Here is a 9759-nt window from a genome sequence, read left to right on the forward strand (position 1 = left end):
TTTATTTATCAAAACATACTCCTGATAGATAGTGATATTATGTACTGACGATTTATTTTAAAAGGACAGATAGGTTCCCATGTTATCCTGTTAACTCAATGTAAAGGATGATGTTGTTGTGTAATCGTACATTAACCTGAGATAATTGCAAACAAGGACATACAAATTGCGAACGAAAACTGTTATGACAGTTAAATTAAATGAAGAAATGTTTTTTTAATTGTCGGGTTATCTGAAAACAACAAGGATACATCGGGTTCGTCAAATGAAATGATTAAATATATTAAATGTTCGTGATGTACGTATTTTGCTATATAATTAGCTGTATGAGATCTATCCGTGTAGTGTACTAATCGCAACAATATAAGCATAAAGTAAATAGAGCGTTTAACATTTATTGAAAAATATCTTTGTTTATTTATAACTTATTTTGTTAATTAATGTTTTGCATTTTTATACATTTATTTTAGACCTATCAAATTGCAATCATTTTATTCAAGCCATTAATATTTATGTCGAAAGCGAATCATAGACACATTAGCTTCCGTCGTCGTCAACATTTAGGTTATTTTGTGGTAAATCATTTTCAGACATCAATGAGTTTTAAAAATCTTCATTGAATTTTATTAAATTTTGAAGGAGATTATTGAAATATTTATTTTTCATTTTCCCGTATTTAAGTGATATATGAACTTCACTTCTTTTCACAGTCAAAAGTTAGATACAGTTCAAAAGTCGATACAAAGGAAAAACAAACACCTTAAAAGGGCATTTTAGTTTATGAAATAATGCATTTTACGTGTGCTCAGTTGATATTAGTTTAATCATATTATATTGTTCCAAAAAGAGACAAATGGACTAGACACAAAGTTTTCAACTTAGTAACGTCTTCTCCAGTTGATATTGCACTTGCAGGTAATACACAGGGTTTATCAATGTGTTATTCAATATACACTTACAGCGCTTATCGATTGAAATAAAACTAATACATTTCGTTACGTCAAAGGTGGTTTTCTTAATTTACCTTTGTTTGCAACGAGGTATTTAACCACAACACAAACTGCAGGGAAAATTTAAAACGATACGTTCCTTACAAACAATTAAAGAATAAGCACCTAAATCCTTATGGAGTCTTTATCAACTGATTCTTTCAACAAAAGTCAGTGTAGCAGTCAATTCAAATTTACAATTTTCTGAGCGGTGAATTATGTCAGTATTAAAGCACTGCCTATTGAGCTTCCGGTATCAGTTAGAACGTGCAGTAATAACTCTGAAATAATGCATTTGAAATAACCAGTTAGTTATTGAAGTAAATTTAGACGTATTAGTAATCATTTTTTCTATGTGAAGTCATGGAAACCACAATTATAAATTGATATAAGTATGCTGTTTGTCATCAATGAAATCACTAGCTAAAATTGGTATCTGGTTTGACTGAATAATTCATAAATTTGACATAACTTTGGTCTGATTAGAAACTTAAAATCCCGTGCCTCGCATTGGTTGAGTACCACGCAGTTGTTTAATCAATGATTATTACAAGAATAAATGCGCCTTAACTTGAAGGAACTTACTTTAATGCACAATTAATATTTTCCTAGAAATTTCGAATAAGTTTTTGAAAATTTGAACATTGGTTATTTGGACTAGACTTTTTACATTATACATGTATTCTGAGTCCATTTGCATGAAGTTTAAGAATGCTACCATGCCATATTTTGTAAACCTAATAATAGAAAATTGCGTTAGTTTATATTTCTTCGTGTATGCAAATAATGTATTCATTAGCAAGTATTACCAATGTTATTTCAACTGATCAGGTGGAGTTTATGCTTTAATTTGCATAAGGACAGTCTATTTGAAGATCTGTGTGATAAGGATGATTGCCGTTATAATTATTACTGATTTCTAATCACCTATCAGTGTCGTCAAATGAATTTACAAAATAATGATTGCACACTTTATTGATGAGTTTATCCTAAAACACCTATGTTAAGATGGACTGGTGTATTATGAGTGAACCGGCTAGACTCCGCCCAGTCAAGTGAAATAACTTGAGTAATACATTGTTATATAAATAAGTTTAGTGAAATTGATTAGCTAACCACCACAAGGTCATAATTAAATGTTAGTTAAAGTTTACTGTAAGCATGTTTACTATAAGATTCTGATTAAATATCAAAAGCTCAAACACATCAAGCGTATTAAAAATAACTATCATAATCCTGACTTAGTACAGGCATTTACTTATGTAGAAAAAAATGAAATAAATCTGGTTTTATAGCGAGCTATATTTAAAGTATGTGTGTTATTTTCGATGAACATATATTAATTGTTTTATATTATATGTACTTTAGGTGCATACTTTGTGTAAGGAACGCCCAGTTTACATTTAGTAAATATTCGTGAAATGTGTTACATAATACATTGACATTATTAGTTTCATTGATTCGATATACTTTATTTAGTAAACCGGATACTCGATTCGTAATCTGGTAACCCATGAGTGTTAAATAATGTAGTTAGCACTCCACAGTAAGGAAATAAAAGTAACATTGAGCAACAAAAATATTCAATCGACTTATATTCCTGGCTTTCTTATACATTCTCATGGTGTCATGAGTGTGTACCTGGTTAATTTCGCATGCTGTGTTATTGAATGATTCTTTTCACAATATTTCATCGCGTTTTCTTTGTCAGGTACTCTCCCTGTATGTCCCCATTGGTACCTCGATAAACCTTGTTTAGTCAGTCCTGATACAGAAATAAAGAACGCATTTTTTATTGACATATATAGATGTTTTTTTGTGAAATTGTCCTATAGATTAACTAATGTTAAAGTGACAACTTTAAAATGTGCAAAGCAAGCCATAAACTTTCGTCATCTCCTGTTCGTTTGAGGGGGCTTGGACTGGATATCTAGTAAACAATGTTTGCTCAACAGGCTACATGTACACGTGTATTAAATAACCGATTTCTTAGTTAGGTGTGGTTTAAATTTTTGAACAATATAAATTTTCTCTATGACTCAATTTAAGCTGGCGTATATTCTGTTCAATAATATAAAAAAAATGAATAGATTATACTTTTATCCTCCACAGTTCTATGAAAACTAAAACATGGTTTTAAACAACATGAATCAAAATTCTCTGAATTCGTCAATTTGAAGCTGACCATATGTATATAGATATAAGAAGACTGCCAATGAGACAACACTCTATCCTAGTCACAATTTGTCAAGAAAAACCATTATAGGTCAAAGTACGGTATTTAACACGGAGCCTTGGCTTAAACTGAACAGTTAGCTACTATGGGTTCCGAAAACAACTAGTGTACAACCGCCGTTCAAACGGGAAAACGAACGGTCTGTTTATATATAAATACAAAGATGTAGTAAGATTACCAATGAGACAATACTCTATAAGAGACAAAATGACATTAATGATTAGAAACAATAGTTTGCCGTTAATGAAAGCAACAATAGTATGTCACTGTACAAAAGTAATAATAGCAAGTAAGCAAACACAAATACGGGTCACGAACCAAAAACAAGGGATACAGTATATAACTGTGGAAAACAATGGAACAACGGAAACACTTATCTGCTTCTAAAATAAACGCCAACGTAACAACAGTAAGCAAAACCAAACTAGAAACAACATAAATAATTCTTAAAATCCCCGTGATGACAAATGTAAGACAATTCAATCGATAAAAATAGATATCAACAACGAGTAAATATCGTGTGTTTTAATTTTGGTTATGTGGTCATGTATCCATATTTCATATACCTATAAAACTGAGCTGTAAAAACGTGTTTTTATGTATTATCTAAAAAGGAATCATGAACAAAACAATGCTTTGAAGTCTTTACTGTGCTCATTATCAAGATATACATTTTTGTGACAGCAACCTTGCGTAAAACATCAATTTTATGATGGAACTGGTCCTTCCACTGCAAATATATAAAAAAAAATGGTATTCTATAACGGTATATATGTAAAGTCATCACTAACAACAAATAAACTAATACAAAATTTGACCTCATACCCTTTCCTCTCTGACTGATACCATGGTTATCCAATTGATGTCAAATAAAGATCAATTGCATTGATGTATTGCATGGGAGTTGAACTCTTTGTGTACCGTCGCTGCATACAATGATGGATTAAAAGAATTTAAATTCCTCGTAAATGTCAAGGTTTAACATTTACAAAACATTTATTCTAAATGTAAACGATGAATTTAGAGAAAAGTTTGAAAATGGGGTAAATATTTGGTTGAATCTTATTTACATAACATTTACAAGGTTTATTTTCCAATTTACAAATGTACGTCAATATATATGTTTCCTATTTATCTTGATTTATTTTAATTACTATAAAGAATAATTCAATAACAGCTTCATTTTATTTACTCTCGAAGTAAAGCTGAAATATGAATCTTTTTATAGTATAAATATAAATTGTTTTGATTGAAATCAAGTATTTGAGTTGGACATTATGAATTTATAGAAATTTATTTGAAAATGCACCTTTAAAAAAGAAAGATCAGGAAACAGCTGAAATTAGCTGTCGTTTTGAGCAAATAGATACTGATTGGTAATTTAACCTTTTTGATAGTTTAACAAGTTTTAAGCAATTATTATACTGAGTAATTTGTAACTTACAACCACACGTATTACAACATGGAGGAGGTCCACAACAGGTAAGACAGTGACCCTGTCCTACAAAGAAAAAAAATCTTTTTATTCATATCTAACAAATTTAAATGAAATGGTGTATATAAAATATAAAAAAGCATACAATGGAACTTGAATTAAAAAAAAAAACAAAACATGAAGTTAATTTTCACAATCTGTTACAGAAGACCGGATTTCTACTCCGTTAGAAAAACGTGGGAAAAGGTGGGATATGACAAATATATCGGATATATCCATGATGATATGTGACATGAAACCATCTGGCATCATTCATAGACTAAATGCCGTTGGCGTGGGTGCAATGCCTTTGTTATATGTTAAAAAATTGAAATAACAAAAATATCAGAGGAAAATTCATTCAAATTAGAAAGTCTTTAATCAACAGGCAAAATCAAAAGCTCAAACAAATAGAACGGAAGGATAACAACTGTCATATTACTGCCTTAGTAACGATATTTTCTTATGTAGAAAATAGTGGATTAACTTTGGTTTTTTAGCTGGCCAAACCTCTCAATTGTATGACAGTTGCATAAAAAATCCACTATATTGACAACGATGTGTGAACAAAACAAACATACATGATAGGTAAAAATGTAAATAGATAAGAGCAAAACTTCCTTAATTCCACATATTACTTATATTAATCAAATGTGTTTCATTGTTTTGTTCAATCCAAACCTTCTTCAATTGCATAAGCATTGTTATATCATCATGATATTTTCTTTGATACAGACTTTTATGTATCTTTGAACAACAATCATACGGATAACAATTAGCTATACGTATGTTTTATAAAATATAAAAATTCAATTTCTACAGGATTATTATTACCTATTCATGACTTAATAATTAGGAGGAAGATAATATCAAGGGACACTCAAAGGTTAAAAAAAGATGACAACATCATGTAAACAATCGAAAGACAATAAAACATTACAAAGATAACCAAAAGCAACGATAAACGAATATCATATTAAACTGGTGATCTCAGATGCTTCTGGAGAGTGCAAAGGTCATTTTACTCTTGTATAATACTAGTACGATAAAAAAAGAGTGACAAGAGATAATAGAGGGACATTCAAATTCATAGATCGAAAACACTAACAACGCCATAGACAAACAAATAATTGTACACAGAACACACACGAACCCCACCAAAAATTGGGATTGATCCCTTGTGCTATTAAAGGGTAAGCATATCTTGATCCACATGTGCTACCCCTGGTGTTTCTTATGGTATTAGTTATATTTTTGTGATTATGGATAACGATCAATGAATGGGAAATTACATTCTTATCGTACATTAGATAAAGTAACTTAAGAAAGAAATTATCTAAATCTTAGTTGCTTGTGTATATTTCGGAGTTTAGTATGACGTCCATTATCACTTAATTAGTATACATTTTTGTTTAGGGGCCATCTGAAGTACGCCTCGTGGTTCGGGAGTTTCTCGCTGTATTGAAGACCCATAGGTGGCCTTCGGTTGCTGTTTGCTCTTTTGTCGGGTTGTTGTCTCTTTGACGCTTTCCCAATTTTCATTCTCAATTTTAATAAAAAAAAAAAATCCTTGAGGTCAATCCATTATCCAAATGATACCCTAGTTATGATTGCATACCGTTGTTATTAAAAATGAATCACATACCTGGTAGTCTTAGACAATATCTACCACATGATGGGTTCGAGCAACACAGATGACCTAAAATGTATCAGAGTTGGCGTTACTATATTACATATATATAATTTTATTCTGGTATCACCTAAGTTGAACAAGGCATCACATTGCGTTGTACATTTGTTGAGGAAGCATAAGTATGAGTTATATTACAACGGTATCAGGAGCAGTACAGCCGACAGGTTGACATTTTAGAGAATCCAGTTTGTCATTTAAAACTGTAACAAGTTTGGCACAATTTTAGAGGTTAATATTGCCGTTTTTGGTTCATAATAGCTTAAATTTTAAAACATAACAGTTCAACAGGTATTTCTTGTCAATTAGTAGTTGTCTCTCTGACAGTAGACTGTTGCATTCCATTTACTAGTGGTATTCGTCACCGATCACAATTGAAACGGTGAAAATATCGAACCTTGAAATTAGATCAGGTTTCTTAATGAAATTCTGAGAGTCCGCACTTTTCACTACTATGAATGTTTTATTGGTCCGACGTGTTGCTATTCGTTGTAAGTGTTTGACTAATATAAGCTCTTCTTTTGTGTTTTCCGCAGCAGTATTCGCACCCCTGCATGTGTGACGTCGTGGAAAAAACAATCTGTGTCGTGTCTTCCGCTTTAGACCAATAAACCATCCATGTCATATTAAACTATGATAGATTCGCTAGTCAAAGTAATGCTTTTCTCGTCATTTTAATCTTGATTTGAGGTTAATATATATGTAGCTTAAGTTTCATAGTTAGATTATACATCATCTTTGTACATAAGTATCAAATTAAAAATATAACAAGGTTGTAGTCGACGTGTCCGTATGACAAAGTTGTTTTCATAAATAACAAACAATGCGTTTTCTAAGAATTAAGAACATACAATTTGTTGACGAGAAGACGTTTATGTTCCTTATGTTTACAAAAATTTAATAACGTAAATTACGAACTCTAAGAAAAAATAAATAAAAAAAAACTCTTATGAAATGGCTAAATTAAAAGCTTAAAGGAATGATACCTACTTTTATACTCCTCACTTAGTACAGGAATATTCTTGTGAATTAAACATCACCGCATGCTTTTACACAAAGAGAGCTGGTATAAGAAAGATTATTTCACTGGCCTGATAAATTTTATTTCACAAAATTGCTTTTCGTTTTTGCTTACCGTGGGAGAGGTAACTGACCAATTTAAATAGACTGAGGCTTAAACTAATATAGTGTTTGTTTGGAGCTTACCGAACGACTTTCGAAAATCCGCTCGACTGTGAGCTTTCATTGCTTTAAATTTATAGAAATTAATTAAATAAAAAAAATCGGGTCCTTCCCGGAATTGATTTAAAGTCAGAATCTTGATACAACAATGCAGAAATACACTTACCTATCCCACAGTCAGTATCTGTGTTACACTGGTGATTGACGTTGACACAAACTTGACATTGTGAGTTAGCTCCTAGCAAACATAATGGACATGTAATGGTACTACTTGGACCCTATTAAGAATATAAATATAGTCTGCAACTTTTTTTTTCACATGCTTTGTAAGCATAAAAACATCTCAAATCCCTTGTCTGTTATATAAACAAGTCATTGATTAAAACAAACAAATTGATCCTGTAATTTGATGACCTATAGTTGTTAAATTCTGTGTTATTTAGTCTCTTGGGGAGAGTTGTCAAATGTCAAACTTACCACATCTTCTTTTTTACAGATTGTTACATAATTATCATAAATCCATAGGAAATATTGCTGTCTTGTCTTACGTTAAAACAATTCAGTAGAAAGTATCCGATCTCAATTCTAATGTGTATTCAAGATTATATATTGAATAATTGATGAAAATAAACCAATGTTAACAGCCAGTGCAAGTGTTTGCTTGGATTTTTTTTTATAAAACAGAAGCATTTGACAAATTTAGATTGTGTTTTAAAAAAAATCCGGCTTATTGGTCATATTAGTAGAAGACAATTATACCTGCTAATCAAGTTTAATTATTATATTCTTTTCGTAATAAATAACGAAGTAGCCTTAACTATGCCCGTCAACTCCAGCTAATTAGCGCATATATTTCCATAATATATAAATATATGCTCTGTGTTGATTGTGTACTTTAATTTTAACTACTATTGTAATTATATAAATAAACTCATCATAGATACTAGGAATGAAATTTTGCTGACTACTGGGCTGGTGATATCCTCTGGGAATTAAAACTCCACCATCAGTGGCATGACTCATTAGTGATTCACCTTGACAAATTGTGACTTTGATATAAAGTTGTCGTAATGGCACCCATACCACATCTTTTTACTATAATATCTATATATTTTTTTGTGATATCTCAATTCTCCCTATATTTTAATTTATCAAAAAGTATAATCATTTTAGTACCGATAAAACAATTTGAAAGATCACACTACATTGTTGAATTGATAACCTTTAAGATTGGGTATATTCAAAGGATAAATGAGTGTTTATGGGTCATTCGTAGTTTATGAGCTTTATAATTAACATCACCGGACAAGTTATGATGATGTATGCACTTTTATACGAATCATCAACGTAGAATCAAAAGAAATTATTTAGTAATTTTTGTAACGAAAATGTTTACTATAAATTAACCGGTTATGCATAGATAAGGGTAATTACAATCTAAAACATCACCACAGGTAGTTGGTTGAAGTAAATTTGACTGGAGACTCTTTTTTGTTGATTCTTATCGTACGTAATCAAACGTGTTAATACAATATTTAGCGTACTAAAGTAGAATCTTGGTAACTTTAACAAGTCTATATATATTCGCAATTAAATATCAATGCCAATGTAATAATCTTTCTAAACATACATAAAAGAGGGGCAAAAGATACGAGAGGAACATTCAAAGCTATTTACAAGTTAACAAAACTTACTTGTGAATATGAATAATGAAGTACGCAAAGCAAAACAATCCAAACTTTCAACATTCTCATAAGATTAGGTGTATGAATAATTCTAAGACAATGTCATAATTTATATGTACACTACAGAAAAAAAGTGTAAATTATGTACAGTGGACTGTATTACGCAATTGTGAAACATGTTGATGATTTGGGCGATCCGAATAATAAGCAAATAAATTACTGGCCTGCAGATAAAACGTAACAAACAGATGTTAATATTAATTGTGGAATAATTCATAGGGCTTGAAATTATTGTGATTTTATCAAGGATTGTTTTCATGTTTTCATGTTTTGACGTCTTTTAGTTTCCCTATTTAATCTTTAAATTCTTACATCATCGTGCATTGGCGTATGACTCTGTTGACATGCACAAGTCATTTTTATGGCCTTAAACACCTAAACCCTTGGAGGGTTGTCTTGAAGTTGATTTTAGTCTAAAATGCAAGATTTCTGTTATTAATTGT

At 30.8% G+C, this 9759-nt stretch overlaps 1 protein-coding gene across 1 annotated transcript; it reads right to left on the reverse strand.

Annotated features, from left to right (window-relative positions):
• Positions 1-3856: 3856 nt before the first annotated feature.
• On the reverse strand, positions 3857-9389 carry LOC143051050 (uncharacterized). The gene is made up of 5 exons (XM_076224108.1): positions 9266-9389; positions 7738-7849; positions 6345-6398; positions 4670-4726; positions 3857-3955 (listed from the first exon to the last, which is right to left on the reverse strand). Exons 1-5 carry the CDS (start codon positions 9323-9325, stop codon positions 3933-3935), a joined length of 306 nt encoding a protein of 101 aa, XP_076080223.1. The 5' UTR covers positions 9326-9389; the 3' UTR covers positions 3857-3932.
• Between the last annotated feature and the right edge of the window lie 370 nt (positions 9390-9759).

This window comes from Mytilus galloprovincialis, chromosome 11 (assembly GCF_965363235.1).
Source record: "Mytilus galloprovincialis chromosome 11, xbMytGall1.hap1.1, whole genome shotgun sequence".
NCBI classification, from domain to species: Eukaryota; Metazoa; Mollusca; class Bivalvia; order Mytilida; family Mytilidae; genus Mytilus; species Mytilus galloprovincialis.

Excerpts from the sequence above, each read along its gene's own strand:
- LOC143051050 (XM_076224108.1), bottom strand. The coding sequence starts at position 9,325 with ATGAGAATGTTGAAAGTTTGGATTGTTTTGCTTTGCGTACTTCATTAT. Across the intron at positions 6,399-7,737 it reads AGATACTGACTGTGGGATAG|GTCATCTGTGTTGCTCGAAC; the intron begins GTAAGTGTATTT and ends GATACATTTTAG. Across the intron at positions 3,956-4,669 it reads ATGTTGTAATACGTGTGGTT|TGGAAGGACCAGTTCCATCA; the intron begins GTAAGTTACAAA and ends ATATATTTGCAG.